This window comes from Ctenocephalides felis, unplaced genomic scaffold (genome assembly GCF_003426905.1).
Source record: "Ctenocephalides felis isolate EL2017-DRISC unplaced genomic scaffold, ASM342690v1 CF-g0.4_SCAFFOLD_03571, whole genome shotgun sequence".
In the NCBI taxonomy this organism is placed as follows: domain Eukaryota; kingdom Metazoa; phylum Arthropoda; class Insecta; order Siphonaptera; family Pulicidae; genus Ctenocephalides; species Ctenocephalides felis.
The window spans coordinates 3916997-3937542 of NW_020539725.1; the positions used below are offsets into that span (position 1 = coordinate 3916997).

General features: G+C 30.0%; 1 protein-coding gene across 1 annotated transcript in view; it reads right to left on the minus strand.

Moving 5' to 3' along the window:
• The window catches only part of LOC113385494, a 296450-nt gene that overhangs the window by 18472 nt on the left and 257432 nt on the right, over positions 1-20546 (minus strand). The window contains exons 12-15 of the mRNA XM_026623351.1: positions 12881-13095; positions 7973-8155; positions 5234-5414; positions 3231-3402 (exon numbers count right to left, since the gene is read on the minus strand). Of these exons, the coding sequence (XP_026479136.1) occupies positions 3231-3402; positions 5234-5414; positions 7973-8155; positions 12881-13095 (751 nt within the window). The remainder of the gene's footprint in view (positions 1-3230; positions 3403-5233; positions 5415-7972; positions 8156-12880; positions 13096-20546) is intronic.

The window sequence follows — 20546 nt, forward strand, 5'->3', positions numbered from 1 at the left end:
TTACGATAATTCAGTCATTGTGGGATATTTCGTATTTATGCAAAGAGTCCATAAGTGAGTCACTCAAACAAATCAACATTGACTAAAGTACAGCTAGTTTTAATTTTATATTTTTTTATGCTCTATAACGAATTATTGCTTACTCGTAGTATTAGGTACAGGGAGCTTAAAGTTCCGCAGGTAAAAGGTCTACCTCCGGTAACTCGAAAACAAGTAAAGTCAAAAATTTGTCAATAACAATATTTGAAAATAGAGGGAAAAATTTGTATAACCAGCCATGACCTTGCTTCTTACAACAAAAAAAAGAAAATAAAGCATTTGGAACAAATATATTAAATAAATACTTATTCCAACTCTGCTGATGAATATTTGACGAAATACCAGATCATTGTTATATATCGTGTTATCTCTGTAAAAACTATACCCAAGAAATTCATATTTTGCATTGTTTGAATAATGTAGCTATTATATTGTAAGTGGTTTTTACAATATAATTGCTCGAAGTCAAATTGAACCTTTGTGTCTGGCCCTATCGTGTATCAATATACTACGAGATAATTTGGCCCTATTACTTAAAATATAGCGATCAAAATAGAGCAATATATGTCGATACCATTTAGAAATTCTTGTCCTTCGAACTATGCAAATATCAACGTTCAGGAATTTGATCTTCAGATGTACTTCGAATAAATATGTATATATATATATATATATACATTGAGGGTATTTAATTATATATATATATATATATATATATATATATATATATCTATATATATTTATCTGAAAGTTGAACATAAATATAAGTAATGACCGGATACATAACAGAAGAGAGCGCATCTCAAACAAATGTCTATGTATTACAAATTACATGCTGTAAAATGCGCCTATTGTTTTTATGGTAATAATATTTAATGCATGAAGCAATATTTCAAATCATTTGAATTTACATGTCAGAAGAACGCGACGTGCAGAAATGCATGCAGAACTGTATAGATCCAAACAAAATTTATAGGCAAGATAAATTTATCAAGCAAATTTTAGAATTTGCTTTGTTTTGCATTCTTCATACTATTATAATTACATTACTCAATATACAAAATTCTATTTTTAAGAATATTTAAATTGGCAGTTAAAATTAGAGCGCATGTGTTCACTACGTTAATAAGAGCTTGTGGTTCCGATATGCTTTAGCAGTAACAAACATTTATAAAAACAAATGCCTATTTATGCAAACAATTAATTAAAAATTTGTATTACAATTCATTTATCGTTGGCTGTGTTCGGACGTATTCTCATCTAGACGGATCTTCATAGCTTTGCGCTTTTGTATCGAAAGGTTGCTACCCTGAAGAGGGCTAGCGTAGATCCAAAACTAAAGATCCAAACTAAAGTCTGCATAGTAACATGTATAATAAACAAGTAATAAACTAGTCGGTGTTGGTATTTTGCCTTGAGGCAAGTTATATGAACTTCCCGATATGTGTAAATAATCGACTTAATCAATAAAAAATAAATTAATTTATGGGTCATTAAAAGTATTCCGAGTGGACTAATTACACATAATTGATAAACGAACGAACACGGTAACTCGGAGTTTTTTCTAAAAGCAAACAATTTTCAAAATTAAACTACTTGTCATAAGGCAGTAATATTTAAGTAAGTTCTATAAGGCCATGATATATATATATATATATATATATATATATATATCCCCAAAAAAGTTCCATAAAAATCGGCTTCAACAGTTAATCACAAAAAAACGACTCGGTAGATTTTCACCTAAAACTAATCAGTATCATTCCCAACTAATATCTTTCGAAATGTTTTTTATTTTTTAAAATCGATTTGGTAGTATGAGCTTAAATGTGAACGAAAAGTTTAACACTTTTTTCCAAATAACAAAAAAAGAGCTTTGCAGATCGGCGCACAAAACTGACAAACGATAATCTTCATCGGATACATCAAATGGCTTTTAAATTTCTGAAATCGGGTCAGGCGAAAGGTTGAAGGTCTAATTTTGACAAATGCCAAAAAACGATATTAATTTTTGCAAACTTTGGCGAATTTTTGGAGTTAAACGAGTTGTCGTAGGGCCGTAATATTTCAGTATGATCTATAAGACTATGGTATCTATCGTCAACAAAAAAATCATAAAAATCGTCGAAAAAAACTATCAATAATGATCTTTAATATTTTTCAAATAGTTTTTGAATTTTCAAAATCGATTCAGAATTGCGGGCTAGACGATAAATTTTTCATTTTTCTGCGATTTACAAAGAAACGGCTTGGTTGATCTTGGAGCAAAATTGATAAACGCTAGTTCTCATCGAGATACATCGAATGGCTTTAAAATTTTTGAAACCGGTCCAACCGTTTTTGAGAAAGCGTAAGTTACAGCAAAAAATCTGTAATTCGATTCAGAATGGCTTGAAACGTCGAGAAAACATAAAATTAGCGAATCGGATTTTTTGATGAAACTTCTCCTTCGGAAAGTTAATATAATAAAATCTTCCATCAAGTAAAACTTAGTGGCAAATGAGTATAGTAGTTAATAAAATCTTTGCAACAAATGCATAACTTATACTAACGAATCAGTGTTTTATACACCACTGTTACAAAGGTTAAATTATAACTTAACAACCTGAGATATCGAGGGAGAAACTTTTATACACGTTTACAAGCTGCTTTCATAAAAAATTCAAAAAAATATTTCTGATTAACTTAAGTGATTTCTCATAGTTTCACAACTTCACGTAAAGTGTAGTGTGCAATAAACTGAATCGTGTGTAACAAAAAGTATACCTGACTTTAGTAATTTTAGCGTAACTATAATTTTAGTTATTTTAGAAATAATAAAATAGCCAATAATTAGTAAAAATAGTTTTTCTATATTCACGCACACACACACACATTTAGTACAAATATAAGTGAAATATTACATTGCATTATTAGAGTTATTAGTATCCTATTACTTTGACAACTTATGATTTATAGATAATTAAGGTTATAACTAGTAGAAAATATAAAAACAATACATTGTTTCACTTTTCAATATTTACAGAAAATAAACTCATATTACTGTATAATATTGTTTTAAGAAATGGTTTCAAAATTTGTATAAAAAAAGTCGTTTTGTCCTTAACCTTAAACCCACGCGTTCTATACTAGACAAACTACTCATGTATATTGAAAAGACAATCAATGAACTATTTTTTATTAATACTTACTGTTTCCTGAATCTGACGCAGCAGAAACTCGAAGTTGCAATCCTGATACAACATTTGCTCGAAGACCTGCGATAGCAACTCTATCAGACGCCACACGCACTTCCCTCGCGCCCATTACTCGGCCAGTAACAGGTGAAACGGCCTGCACTTCACATCTGCCAGCAGATAGGCCCTGCAAAAATATAATGATTTTATTATAATTAGTTTTCCATATTCGCACAAATCGTGACAACACATATATTTTTTAGATTATTACATACATACGAAAAATGAAGAAATAGAAATTAAAGCATACGTTGCATAATGATTACGTAGTAAGAAAATCTGATTAAGCAAATATATTTATAGGTATAATATATAATTATTAAAATATAATATAATTAATAAAATAATTAATATTAATTAATAGTAAATTAATATCTTCACTAAATATGACTTAAGAATAATATTATTTCTTTCATAAACCTTTAATTTCATTTTAATATTTTAATTTTCCTTTTAATGTTTATTATACACTATAGACTTACTGCGATAATTTATATTTGATTGATTTAATCAGCAAATATTCTAATACTTGTTAAATATTCAAAGAAATCACTGCTTTCAACCTGAATTTTTAGACGTATATTAAAAATCATGAATTATTAGAATACAAAGTTATTATTAGGCCGTCAGAAAAATTCATTTCGTTTGTATTTGAGAGCGCCAATAATATTTAATGCATAGAATTTTCAGTTAGAACCAACTTTCAAACACTACGTATATAAGTTTGGCAGCTATTGAGCAATTGGTCAGGGAGTAAATGCATTTAGAGTGAAGCTACTTTTGTTGTTTTGAAGATAGTGGATAACAAGGATTTTTGTATGTTAATGAAACATTACTTTCTAATGAGAAAAGGTGTGGTAATATCAAAAAAATCCGGCTGGATGGCCGGATATGCACCGATAGGCCCATTAGAAAGTTTTGAAAAATTCCGCGCAGGCTATATGAGTACAGGAGCCAGTGGACGTCAAGAAGGGTAGATACCGACGTAAACATAAAATAATTTTCAATAGTTTTCAATAATTTTCAATGCTTCAATAAAGTGAAGTTAATCGAGTTAGCTGAAAATCGATATGACAAAGTTCTGTACAAAATGTCTTACGCGCGAGCTTACATTTGATCAAAAGCAACAAGTAGTTGATGATTTGGAGCAGTATTTAAAGCTATTAAAGCAAAACAAAACTCGGTTTTTGAGTCGATATGTATCCGTGGATGTAATCTTGCCTCATTTCTACACTCCGGAGTTCAATAGATAGTCAGCCTAGTGAATTGGACGCGGTTAACGAGAAAAAGCGCAAACGATCAGCTGGAAAGGTTATGGCGCCAGTTTTTTTAGATTCGCAAAGCATAATATCTATCGACTATCTTGAGAAAGAAAATACCATTAGCAGCGACTATTATAAAAAGTTATTAGCGCCGCTGAAGGTCGAAATCAAAAGAGTTTCTGAATCTTCGTCCAGAATAGAAGTTTCAAGACGACGATGCACCATGTCACAAATCATTCACAACAATAAAAACAATCTTCGAATTGGGTTTTGAATTGCTTCCCCATTCTCCACATTCACCAGATCTGACCGCAGCGATTATTTCCTATTCGCCGACCTCAAGATAATGCTCGCCAGTCAGATATTTAAATCCGATGAAGAGTTAATGGACCAAACGGAGACCTATTTTGAGGCTAAAGACAAAACGTACTAAGTAATGGTGTCGAAAAGTTGGAAAATCGATATTATGGGTGTATCAACTTCGAAGACGACTAATGTCTCAAAAAATGTATTTTTTTACGGAACGAAACTTTCAGCCGTCGTGGTATTGAGCAGATATATATTTAGTTAACATCAATATATCGAAAATAAAATAACGAATCATTTCTATGAAAAAAATAAATGTTATAAATTTTAGTAAATTACAAATAAAAGGCTCTCCAGAATATAATAAATGATATCAAATTTTTAACTTACCAGAAGTGTTCGTCCTTTAAGTGTTGCAACTCTAGGATCTGATACTCTTAGTAAAGGCAGAACTAGATCAGTAACTCGTAACCATGCTCTCCTGCCTAAGAGGTGAGTGACTCGTCCCGAATCTGGATCGGCGGCCGAGAAGCGAGCGTGAACAGATACTGTGGTTTGTTGGTACCGAGCTCTGAAAAATTGAAATCAGATAATATTGCAATTTCTTATATACTCAGTTTATGAACTATAAATTAATTATATTTTATGTTATAAAAAAATGTTAATAGACCTATATGATATTTATTTCACAAAACTTCTTCTTCTTGACCATTGTTCGATTCTCTCAAGCGATCAAATAGAATTCAATATAATTAAATATATTGCAATTATAAATATTATATAAAAGATCGAATTCAAATATATTTACTGCTAATTACAAAAAAACGGGTTGGCTAATCATCGCTCGAAACTAATAAACACTATTTCCCATCGAGTTCCATCGAATGGCTTTTTAAAAAAGAAAATCCATCTATCCAATAACAGTTAACCAGCGCCATAGAAATACAAAGATATAGTTATATTTTATTATCACGATGACAACGACAACTCGTGGGTGCATCAAAATTTAATAACTAAATAATTTAATTATAAAACTAGAATTAACTTGTGGTGCATGGTATTGTGCCTTAAGGCAAATTGCTAAAAGTTGCCGAACCGTACATTTTTTAAAAGCTTTACAACTTTATGAAAACATTGAGAAAATTTGATTTAAGAAGTTTGAAATAGTTGAAATTTTTTATTTTTTTAAAGCAATCGCGCTGCGTAGCTATTTTAGAGACGACATGTCGAAGCGAGTAAGTGCTGCGTCTCAGTCTAATGGTTAAACATTATAAATCTTGGTACGAAATCCACAAAAATGTAAACAAAGAATGTACTTATTATTAAAAACTCTATAAAATTCAGCCATTTCTTTCTTTTGTTATCACAAGTAATATGTTTTTTGGATCATTCAAATCGGACACCTCGTTCTCTCAGAAATTAAATTACCATTTATGGCACTTTTACACCATATCTTAAGAACGACTGGACCTGCCTTGCCCAAAAACTAATTGGACATCTCCCCATCAAGAGGAATCAAATGTTTTTCGAATCATTCTAATTGATGGATCTGTGTTTTCAAAATTGTCGACGAAAAATTGTATCCGATACACACACATATATATATATATATATATATATATATATATATATATATGCATACATACATACAAACACACATACATCAATTTTTTTCTAAAGTATAAAAAAAATTCATAAGACTTTGAAACGTAAAGATAAACTAGTTGAAGGTGCATTTAGCCTTAAGGCAAGTTGCATGAACTTCCCGAAATGTGTAAATAATATACTTATTCAATCCGACTTTAAAATAAGCAATTTTATTTGTTTTTCACAATAATCTTTTATTCTATAAATTATTAAGAAATAAATATTAAATTAAAATAAAATAAATGAAAAAGTTTTTAAAAAAGGACTCTTCTCATCGAGACATGTTATATGCTTGGAAAAATTTTAACGAGTGAATTGTTTTTGTATATATAGATAAGGAAACACGAAGAGCTGTTTCGTTATTGGTCGAGAGACTGAGATAGAGATATTAGTGGCGCTTTGGCCGGCGGAAAAATTACGAAGCAGGGATATCGAAAATATATAGCTTGTGGATTTAAGCTGTAATCAATAGTAGTAAACTATTAATTATAAGAAAACGGCTCGGTAGATTTTCACCTAAAATTAATCAGTATCATTCCCAACTAATATCTTTCGAACAGTTTTTGATTTTTTAAAATCGGTTCGGTAGTTTGAGATTAAATGTGGACGAAAAGTTTAACACTTTTTTTCAAATTACAAAGAAACGGCTCGGCAGACCGTCTCACAAAACTGACAAACGATAGTCCTCATTAAGATACATCAAATGGCTTTTAAATTTCTGAAATCGGTTCAGGCGTTTTTGAGAAAACGTCGATAAAAGATCTAATTTTGGCAAATGCCAAAAAAATGATACTAATTTTTGACAACTTTGAAGAATTTTTAAAATTAAACGACTTGTCGCATAGCCGTAATATTTTAGTATGATCTATAAGACTATGATATCTACCGTAAAAAAAAATCATAAAAATCGTCGTAAATTTTTTTTCAACACTTTATTACAAGAAAACGGCCTGGCCGATCTCTACCAAAAACTAATCAGCACGATTCCCAACCAATATCTTTCGAACGGTTTTTGAATTTTCAAAATCGATTCAGAATTCCGGGCTTAAACGTGGACGAAAAATTTTTCGCTTTTCTGCTATTTACGAAGAAACGGCTTGGCTGATCGTCGTGCAAAATTGCAAACGCTAGTCCTCATCGCGATACATCGAATGGCGTTTAAATTTTTGAAATCGGTCCAGCCATTTTTGAGAAAACGTCGATTTACGGCAAAAAATCTGTTCACACACACACATACACACACACATACTTTTTCCAAATTTGGTCTCATGGCTTGAAATGTCGAGAAAACATAAAATTAGCGAATCGAATTTTTTGATGAAAACATAAACTTCTCCTTCGGGAAGTTAATAAAAATATTCATTTTCAATTTTTTTCTATTACTATAACTCACTCTAAATTTTATCTAATTAAAGTTGCTTCGGATTCTATCTAAATAACATCTTCTCCAAAGAAAACAAATACACGTTTTAATTTACCCACCTGCACTGTGTTCTCTCCTGATGACCGTTTCCGTGAAGTCCGTTGTTCCAGGCGCTCGCTCCGCGTCCGTCCACATCCGATCCGAAAGAGTACGATCGTTTCCGGCGTCTTGCATTCCGGTACCTGCCGGAACCGGAACCCAAGGTTGATTTGATAGAAGGCGCGCTGTGAGAAAAATACAGACTGTGTTCCGGCGAAAAAATCAACGTTCGACGAATATATTTTCACAATAAAACCAATTCCGTGTTTTTGTTTTAAATTGGTAACATTAGTAATTAATATACAATAGTGTATTTGAATAGTTTTTGGTGACATTCAATCGATTTGTTTCAAAATTGAAGATTTTTGTATGTTTGTTGCGTGTTCATTGGTGGGAGAGCGTATTGGCGTTCGAAGAAGGTGCATAACCAAGTTGGTAACATGAAAATAAAAGAGAAAGAAACACTAATATTAATATAAATTATATAAAAATATAATAACTTATAAATTAAATATATTAAAATGTGCATATTGAAATAATAAAATTAAATCGTGTTAAAAGTTCAATTGCTAAGTGTATAAAAATTTAGACACCCGAAGATATTTTGTAAAAGAATATTAATGTTTAAATCACACACACACCATATATATATATATATATATATATACATATATATATATATATATATATATACATATATATATATATATATATATCTTGATAGTTATATATATATATATATATATATATATTGATTGTTTCTTTTCCGAACAGTAAATCCAATAATAAAAAACAATTTGTTTTTTGAAGATGTTTAATACGACGTTTCGGAACTAGGTACGTTCCATCATCAGGTTTATTCTGTCAAATACAATGTTTTTTAAAAATATTGATTAACATCAATTAATGATGGTCAATACAGATTAATTAGAAAAAATTTTTATAAAGGAATGGATTATGTACCGGGGTAAAGAGTAATAAGAATTAACTAAAAAAGGTTTTATATAAAATTGAGAAGCAAAAATTATTTACCTGTAATAATTTATATATCCATCACTAATATTTTTTTGTTAAAAACACTCGATTTTTTTGGAGGATATTTGTAGATGTTACGACCACACAAGACTTAAACACACTGATATGGAGTTCTGTCGGCCAGATGTAAAGGACAACGTACGGAATTCCTGGCAAAAATGATTTTTTATGGCTATGTACGTTGTCCTTTACATCTGGCCGACAGAACTCCATATCAGTGTGTTTAAGTCTTGTGTAGTCGTAACATCTACAAATACCCTCCAAAAAAATCGAGTGTTTTCAACAAAAAAATATTAGTGATATGGATATATAAATTATTACAGGTAAATAATTTTTGCTCCTCAATTTTATATAAAACCTTTTTTAGTTAATTCTTATTACTCTTTACCCCGATACATAATCCATTCCTTTATACATTTTTTTTCTAATTAATCTGTATTGACCATCATTAATTAATGTTAATCAATATTTTTAAAAAACATTGTATTTGACAGAATAATCCTGATGATGGAACGTACCTAGTTCCGAAACGTCGTATTAAACATCTTCAAAAAACAAATTGTTTTTTATTATTGGATTTACTGTTCGGAAAAGAAACAATCAATATATTGAAAAAATCCAGGACTTATCTATTGAATATATATATATATATATATATATATATATATATATATACTGAATATTTCTAACAACATGTAGCGGATAACACAAAATGCTAATTTAGGTTTCCATATTTTAAATTTTAAATTATAACACACTGATGATGAGACAAACCTAGTCTCGAAACGTTTGTGAAAATTATTATTTAATAAAATAGTGCAAAAAAAAGGGTTGTTTGTTCATATTTCCAAATTAATATCTATATCCACTCAGAATACATTTGTTATATATAATATATATATATATATATATATTATATTATATTATACAGGTAACCCCCGTATAACACGGCAAATATGTTCCAAAAAACTAGAGCGTTTTGTGAATCCGTGTTATACGAGACGGTACAAAAAAAGAAGTTACGTTCCAAGAATTGATTTATAATAAATATCGTTATATTTATTAATTGTTTGAAAGAAGTAATATATATTACATAAATAATATGATTCAGTCATAATTAATAAGTAAGCGCTATCCAACATGATCATAATTTTGTTAGATATCCTTATCCTCTATGCAGTTTTCTGTACTACTTCCAGATCTATGCATTATTTTTTGCAAAAGAATATATTTGCTATTTATTGCCTTTAGCAAAAAGATATTCATATAATTACTACATGCAAAGTTATCTTCATTAAAATTTTATGCTCATTTTATTTATAGGATCTATGTTTAAGACTAATTGTTCGGATAAGCCTAGAATTTTTTTCTAATAGAATAAGAAGTTTCAAATTAGTTATGTTTTTTATTAATTTTATCACATTTATTAAGCTATTATACGGAGATTTTACAAATTTAATATTGAATAAAATTATTTTTTATAGGTTTTGCTATATTTTTTATTTTATTGCGGTTTTTCTCAATTCTCTTACCGTATTAGAGCGAACTCGTTTTATAAAAGTACCGTGTTATGTGGGGATTACCTGTATATATATATATATATATATATATATATATATATATATACATATACATATATATATATATATATATATATATTATTCATATATATTAACACCAATTCAAAATTTGACTAATTACATATTAAACATATAATCTACTGCGTTTCTATAATTCAGGTAATTATCTCTAAATTATAATAGGGATGCTAAGGGCTACTAGGGCGTTTTTCAATAAGATCTGAAAAGATATTAAAATATTTTTTATCTTGATTAGACACGTAAATCGTCTAGTATAACATTGTCATAGTTCTGTTTCGCTTGCCAACGCAATAAAATGAACTATGTAGATCCGTCATTTTTTACAGGTGATACAAAATTATTCTATCATGAAATTTTGGTTTGCAGTATTAATGTCAACTAATTTCAAATTTTATATTTTTTATTTCGTTTTAAATATATCAATCTTTGACAATGTGTAACAAATTTTGTGATTGCCAAGCTATTTAAGTTGAAACAAATCGTTGGGGCTAGTTGTAGCTTGCAAAAATTATATACAGATTCAAATGAAGATGAATTAATGATATGTATAGTTTGCAAGATATGAGCACATGTAAATTGTGTTACAGGAGACACAGTATCTTGATACTGTACAACAGTATATTGATTTATGTAAATAATTACTTTGCATGTAATTCTGACTTAACATGTCAGAAATGTTCATAAAAATAAGTAAAGAATAAGTTATCAGGGGTATTATTGTCGTTGCGCCTTGGTAGACCTTGCAACAAGCCCCAAACACGAGTTAAGTTGTAACACCGACTTTTTCTAGAAAATGATTATTTTTAAAATAATAAACAATACAATGAAATCATTGTTACTAGTTTGGTAAACGTTATATTAGTTAAAGCATCTATTCATGTTTATTTCGTATAACATAATTCGTAGATCATATAAATTTATTTTAAAAAAACTAGCTTCCGTTCATAATATCTACTATATATGTACAGATAAGATTAAATTAATTACACATATACGAGTGCATATTCAATTAATACGTGAAAATTATTTCTAAAATTCATTATAATTCTATATTCTATAATAAAGTTCTAATAATAAATTCCCTAACTGAGAAATTAAGCTTTTTAAATGGTCTAAATTTCTTTCATTTCATAGACATTAAATTATATTATGTATTTTGTTTTCTGAGAATTTGATTTTTAAAATATTTATGAAAATATAAAAGACATTAAAATTATTAAAAACATCTGACGGTTACAAACTGGACTTCACAAAAACTTCTTTATGCTTCTTTATTTAATAGATATATACATACATACATATACATATATATGTATATATATATATGCATATATGTACATATTTCCGCAGCAGATATACATTTCATTTCTCGTGTCTACGTTAATCCTCAAGCTTACTAGAAGCTTTACACAAGGATTATTCTAAAAAGCTCTCTGTGACATAACAGAACACAGAATTATTCATCAGAACTCGAGCGATGCGATTTACATTTTCTACAACAATCAATATATGATATGATTCTATGAAGTGTTATGATTTAATCCGACTTGAATAATACTGTCCCTTTGATAAACATTGGTAACTAAAGGCTGATTAAATAAAGTTTATCGATAGCGGATAAAGTAATCGTTGAAATACAACAATGTGAAAATCCATTCGACTATTAGTCAGCAGTTCTTCTGATATTCAAAATATAGTAGTAATTAGAAAAACTCATGTAGTGAATATTGGGAAGAGCGGGGCTTATAGGTCCGTGGATTAAAAGATTCACTGCTGATATCTCAAAAACAAGTAAAGTTTTTTTTATTATTATATTTTTAACAGCAATCATAACATTACGCCCTATGAGCTGTAGGGCTGAAACTTCTTCTTACTTCGTATTTTCAGATGGTAACCCAATGGTTAATCCATCCATATTTGATGATTTTTGTTATTAGAACTAATTTAATAGGGCTGACTTTTTTTTATTGGTGCAGCAATGCCGGGCAAGGGCTATTTTAACTTGGAAACATATTGCTATCTATATTTCCAAGTGAAAATCGTTGTCACTGCTGCCTGACAACAGGCTGCTCGAAGTGGGTATCGAACCCGGGACCTCTGAAACAAGTCCCGTCGCTCTTAACCGCTTACCTACGGGCGAGCCCTTGTAAAGTTAAGAATCATATCATATCTACCTCAAGTATCATATCTCATATTCTCAGGAACATTATAAAACACAAAACAACAACAAAATTTTCAGTCTATTGCCCGAATACTCAAACAGAATCCATCAATCAAGTGTGAAAGTTTTACCTGACAAGATCCGCATCGGAATCCGGTGGAACACGCCAACCTTTGACCAGGGCTAATCTAGGGTCTGCAACGGATACGTCTAACGGCGTATGAGGGGCCCAAACGCGGTAGCGAGCGCGACCCACGCGTCGGCCATAGGTCACGACTATCGAGGCGGATATTGCGCCCCTAGATTCAGAGCCGTCAAGGTAGACAGATGAACAAGATGACGATACCTGAAAATAATAGATGCAAGGTAACATATCTTAAGAAGTTATTTGAAAGAAAACTAGTCATGTATAGCCTCAAGAGAAATTGCTGGACTTCCCATACCATAATGAAATATTCGAGAAATCTCAAATGTTTTCAAATAGATACTGTAGCTTTCATTATTCGTGTGTTATAGACAAAATATAAGAGCTTATAAATTGAATGACGACTTTTATATGCTTACATAAAAAGTAAAAAAAATAAAACTTAATCAATCGGATTTAAATGGAGGATATTGTCTAATATTTGTAAGAATTGTATAAACTGAATTGCAAATTTAAAATTATTTATCTGAAGTATATAGATGACCTTCCAAAAATAAAAATATTTTTTGAAAATAAAAAAAATGTAATAAAAAAAACCTTTTCTCAAAAACAATCGTTTCGTCAGCACAAGCTGAAAGTTTATTGAATCATTCAAATCGGTTGATCTGTGTGCCTGAAATCGTGAACGAAAAATTGTATCCATACATACATACATACACATGCATTTTTTCTTTCGCCGTTTTTCTAAAAGTTTGTAATTTCGATTTTTTGATGATTACAATAACTTATACTACAGGAAGTTAATAAATAATACATTTTTATAATATAAAATACTCATTTGAAATCACTATTATTACAAAAACTAGTGGAGCGCATGGCACCTAGCCTTAAGGCAAATTGCTGGAACTTCCCGTACTAAATATTGCTATTTTTTAAAAAACGATTAACATTTTTGAAAAAAATTTACTTCGAAAAAACTAGATTTTTGAGAAACTATGAACTTGACAAAAAATTACTTTTTCTGAAAAAAAAAATGTTTTCTTCATTTTGACATCTTTTGGAATTTCTGAACTTTTTTTCAAAGCAATCGTACTGCTTTAACTTCATAGAGACAAAATGTCAAAGCGCGTAAGCGCCGCGTCGCCGTCTAACGGATAAACACGGGTACGGAACCCATAGGAATGTAAACAAAGTTTATACTTATTGTTAAAATCTCTATATAATATCTGATAATTTGATATGCATATGTCTAATGATCGTTTTTGATCGCCAAATGGCATTTTTTTTACTTTTTTTACTAGATCTCCGAAACCGCTAGACCTACCTTCATGGAAATTTGATCAGTTCTTCATCTTGTTAATACAAGTAAAATGTTTTTTGAATTATTCAAATCGGACGCTCCGTTATCTTAAAAACTGAGTTACCGTTTTTGGCACTTTTTGCCCCATATCTTCGGAATTGTTAGACCTGCGTTTGCCAAAAACTAATCAGCACGTCACCTTATCAATACGAATCGAATGTTTTTTTAATTATTCAGATCGCTTCATCCGTGTTCCCGAAATCGTCGACGAAAATTTGTATCCGAACACACACACATACACACACACACACACATACATCCATTTTTTCTAAGGTATGCCAAAATGTTCAGAAGGTTTTGAAACATAAAAATATATAAAAATTTTCATTTTCGATTTTTTTGCGATTGTTATAACTTACCCTACGGGAAGTTAATAATATAAAACCTGTATACTGAAGCTTCTACGTAAATCGGAATAAGTAGTTTAGTTTCTACGTCTTATATGAAAATTAGTCTAACTAGCTGTAAGTGGAATTCTGTCTTAAGGCAATTAAGGCATCGTGCCTCAAGGCAAATTGCTGGAACTTTCCGTACCAAAAATTATTATTTTTTTGAAAAAAATTTACTTCGAAAAAATAAGATTTTTGACAAACAATTAGACAAAAAATTACTTTTTTTTGAAAAAGAAAAAACATTTTTTAATTTTTTTTTTTTAATTTTTTTTTTTTGAAAAAAAATGTTTTCTTTATTTTGACATATTTTGAAAGATCTAAACTTTTTTTCAAAGCAATCGTACTGCTTTAACTGCATAAAGACGAAATATCAAACCGCGTAAGCGCCGCGTCGACGTCTAACGCGTAAACATTGGTACGGAACCCATAGGAATGTAAGCCAAAATTATACTTATTGTTAAAATCTCTATAAAATATCTCATAATTTGATGTGCATATGTCTAATGATCATTTTTGACCGCCAAATGGCATTTTTTTTTACTTTTTTCATTAGATCTCCGAGACCGTTGGACCTGCCTTTATGAAAATTTGATCGGTTCTTCACCTTATCAATACAAGTAAAATGTTTTTTGAATTATTAAAATCGGACGCTCCGTTCTCTTAAAAACTGAGTTACCGTTTTCGGCACTTTTTGCCCCGTATCTTCGAAACGGCTAGACCTGACTTCGCCAAAAACTAATCAGCACGTCTCCTTATCAATACGAATCGAATGTTTTTTGAATTATTCAAATCGGTTGATCCGTGTTCCCGAAATCGTCGACGAAAATTTGTATCCGCACATACATACACACACGTACATACATACATACATACATACATACATACATACATACATACATACATACATACATACATACATACACACACACACACACACACACACATACATCCATTTTTTCTAAGGTATGCCAAAATATTCAGAAACCTCTGAAACGTAAAGATATATAAAAATTTTCATTTTCGATTTTTTTGCGATTACTATAACTTACCCTACGGGAAGTTAATAAACTTTTGGAATTATTATAACCTGTTTTCACACTTTTTGGGGTTTTAAAGATGATTTAGATCCATAAAGCTTAATTGATATAAATTAAAGTACATGTATTAGTGAATCAATATAAAAAGAAAGTACGGACAAAAGTGAGTTGGTATTTTGTTTATTAATAATTTTTATTTACTTAATGATACTATAATCAGTCTCAATCGTTTTTACTCATGTTAGGTTTATTGACTACCAGTAACATAGTCATTTTATAACATAGGAACCATATATGGAAGGAGAAGAAATACAGGGCTCAAAACGGGAAAGAAAATCTCTGTAATAAATGCAAGTCACTTCTTTTTATAGGTAGGTAATTAGGTACTTTTTTTAAAGTTAGAATAGAAGATATAAGCCAATAAAATTTGGCAAGTTTCAATTTCTTTTGCTTTCTCCAGAATGAACTACCCCGTAGTGCTTGCGAAATAATAGTATTGCGCATTAGTATGCCTTTTTGTTCGAAAGTGAACAAAAATGAATAATCAAAATTTCACCTGATAATGGTAATAAGATGGTATGAAACCATTTTTATTATAATTATTCGATTTAATTAGAAATGATTACAAATAACAAATAAGTGCCCAAAAAATATGAGAAAACCACCCTCAAAATAAATTTCTGAAGACGCGTTACATTTTTGAACTGATTACTCCGACAGGGCTGTGACAATGATAGTCAACATCTGACAAGATGATGGTTATAGCTTTCTTCATGTCGCAAAAACGTTAAACTAGTCAATTTTCAAATAGCATATATGCCATTTTGTCCGGCAATTTAAAGCAGACATTTGCTTATTGAAGCCTAAAATTTTAGTAATCGCTGTTGAAATAGCTTCACAAAAAATAAAATTGGCAATTATAATTGCCGGAATTGAATTGCGTTATAAAGTACTTCATTATTTACATAAAATCCTTCACATTGATTAATAAAATTTTGCATACGATATTTAATTAGAGGTTTACATTACAATTAACATATCAAAATTTTAAAGTAATAATTGTTTTGGTTGCTAACGTTGTAAATAAAATGACATTGAACCAGTTTATTTGTATAAATAATAGTTACTTAATTACTATTGTTATGCTAGATCACTAACTTCAAACGGTAAAAAAATTATGGTAAACTCTATGGTTTACCATAATTTTTTCGTGATTTAAATTGTAAACTCTATGGTTTACCAAAATATTCGTGATTTAAATTGTCCTTAATACAATTCTTACAATAGGAAACAACCACTAAGCATGTTAGATGTATTTAGCAGTAAGCTTTACAACTAGTTGGTTTTGGATATTAATGGTAAAAACAAAAATATTTAAAAAATACAAAATACTTTAGGTGTAAATACTACATGAAATCTAAAGATGCTGTTCTAAAAATGTCCGCACGTGGATAATGCCATATCTGAAATAATATATTTTACGATAACCCTGCTATTATTTTGAATGGCTTATAGGTAATATCAAAATTTACTGTTTGGATAGGAGGGTTCCGATATAATTATATGGCATGATGAGATTGCATAACAACGAGTTTTAATAATGTTATAAACCGAAAATACAATCGTTTAGTATAACACCCATAAAACCATTTCGCGATATATTCTCATGTAGTATTCATAGATGACATGCATTTTTATTCACATAATTCATATTTTATTACTTATATTATAGAATTATAAAGGTATTTCATCTTAGAATATGAATATTCACCAGTGTAATATTTTTACAAATTTTATTTATTTAATAATATAAATTCATTGGATTTATATTTCATAATTAAATGCTTCTCCAAACTTCAACTTATTATTAAAATTATAGTATTATTTTACAATAATAAGGGGCTCGAAATTTAACATATGCTTAAAGTTCTAAAAAATATGAGATATGTATTTCAAAATTATAAATAAACTGGAATTTTCATACCGTAATTTAAAAATTTTATTTTTAAAATATTTGAAAAAATTTAAAAAATTTGAATATTTAAAAAAATCCCTTTCTTATAATAATGATATTTTTTTAAAACTTGCAAGTATTTTGAAAACTGAAATGTTTTGCCCATTCTTGTCCGTTGATCCAGACTGTCGAAAATATCTGATTTTCCACAACCAAATGGCATTTTTTTAAACTTTGTTTCTGATTCACTTAAACCGCTGGACCTGCCTTTGCAAAAATTTAATCAATTCCTCATTAAGTTGATACAAGTGAAATATATTTTGAATCATCAAAATCGGATGCTCAGTTTTCTCACAAACATAATTGCCATTTTCTGCACTCTTTGTTCCTGGTTTCGAAACAGCTAGACCAACTTATGTCATAAACTAACCAGCACGTCTAATAATTCAAATTCAAAACGCTCAAAAATTGAATCCACACATGCAAATATATATACGAGGTGTGTTCAAAAAGTACCCGGAATTTTTAAATTTCGCGGGTCTGGAGTGTCTGATTGTCAAATTTTTTTTTTTATTGTGTTGGTATACATGCCCCTAAAGTATGATGAAATTTTCAGCTATATTCACTGTTTACTTTGTCTGTGGTAGACGCTAAGTTCGACGTGTTTTTCTGAGCTCGGCGATTTTTACAATGGAAGAATTGAAAAGTCAAAGAATTTGTATTAAATTTTGCGTAAAAAATGAAATAAAGTGTAACAAAGTGTGTGAAATGTTACAAAAAGCCTATGGTGAGTCTGCTATGAAAAAAAACAAGTGTTTACGAGTGGTATAAGCGTTTCCAAGATGGCCGCGAAGACGTTGAAGATGACGAACGCTCCGGTCGACCCAGCACGTCAACAAACGATGAAAATGTGAAAGAAGTGGAAAAAATGGTTATGAATGATCGCCGAATCACAATTAGAGAAGTTGCTGATGAAGTTGGCATATCAATTCATTAACAATTCATGGCTGTTGCACCACGATAACGCACCTGCTCACTCGTCGTTGCTTGTTCGTAATTTTTTGGCCAAAAACAATACCGTAGTCATGCCCCAACCTCCATATTCACCAGATATGGCTCCGTGTGACTTTTTCCTATTCCCAAAGTTGAAGAGACCCATGAAAGGACGGCGGTTTTCCTCGATTGAAGAAAATCGCCGAGAGTGCTCAAGGACATATCAAAAAGTGAATATCAAGGGTGCTTCGAAAATTGGAAAAAACGCTGGCATAAGTGTATTATATCTGGGGGGGACTACTTTGAAGGAGACCACATTAATGTAGACGAATAAATAAATATTTTTTTGAAAAAACGAAAATTCCGGGTACTTTTTGAACAGACCTCGTACATCGATTTTTTTAAGGCATGTCAAAATGTTCAGAAACCTCTAAAACGTAAAGATATGCAAATATTTTCATTTTCAATTTTTAGACGATTACTTTACTATACTATACGATACTAGAAGTTAATTAGGCTGTGTTTTTAGTTGACAAATTTAAAAAAAAAATCATGCGGTTAAAATTATTTATGTTGGAAAATGAAGTTTGTTTAATTCAATAAGGATAAATCACAGTTTTTCTGAAAACATAATTTCGAATACAATTTGCATGAAACTTCAATACTACAAACTTTGTGTAGTTGCACTTTTTCAGCAGCACATACCAATGTCAAATATAGTATGTTTCTTTGAAAAATGAACTCATAATATTCTTTTCCTGACGCAATACAGTTAAGTGTTTATTTTTATGGCTACTGTTATTTTATTTCGGTCACAAAATATCTAAAATACTAACGTTTACGGCATCAACATTGACAAAATACGACTATATACATGTGGATTTATATATGGTATTTGAAAATGCCAACAAAACGAGACCGGTTTATTACCCCTATGCTGTAATATATTTGCTGGAAGAAAAATAAATGTAATTTTATTATTTAATAGGACAATATAACTGATTAATCTATTTTATGTGGCGTAGATAAAATATGTTTCGGATTTGAAAACTTGATATATAAGGTTGTCAAATATCTCCCTTCCGCCTTTTTGTATTATAAACCAAGAGCAAAAAAGCGAAAGGGAGATATTTGACAACCTAATATCTTTATATTAATAATAAACAAAACTTTTTTAGCATATATAATACATCATGTTGGCAACTAAGTAAGTAAAAATTTCTGTTAGAATCAAAGAAATTTATTTTCATAGAACTAAATAATTTTATTCTAATGTATTTTACATTTTGATCAATGGCCTTTTGTCACCTCTCAAGCAGCATCATAATCCCACTTTCGTAAATCTTCTAGTTTTTTATTATTAAAAAACTTCGAAAAAAACAAATTTCAACACTTTATTACAAGAAAATGGCCCGGCCGATTTCTACTAAATACTCATCAGCACGATTCCCAACCAATATCTTTCAAACGATTTTTGAATTTTCAAAATCGATTCAGAACTGCGGGCTAAACGTAGACGAAATTTTTTTCACTTTTCTGCTATTTACAAAGAAACGGCTTGGCTTATCGTCGCGCAAAATTGATAAACGCTAGTCCTCATCGCGATACATCGAATGGCTTTTAAATGTTTGGAATCGGTCCAATCGGGAATTAGATACTATCGATCACCTTTTCGATATGTCAATTCAGGCCTACTGCTCATTATTTATTTTTGTTAGCTGTTCAATGTAGACATCAGAATTAATAGTTCATTTGGTGAAACTGGAACTTTTTGTTCAGTTCGTTTTATTATTAGGTTTCGTCACCACAGAGAGTGCATGACTTTTTATCCTTACAAAAAAAGCAAAATATGACAAAAAATTTCTATTTAATTTTCCACATCTCATCTAACGCCAAACGAAAACAACGTTATCGTT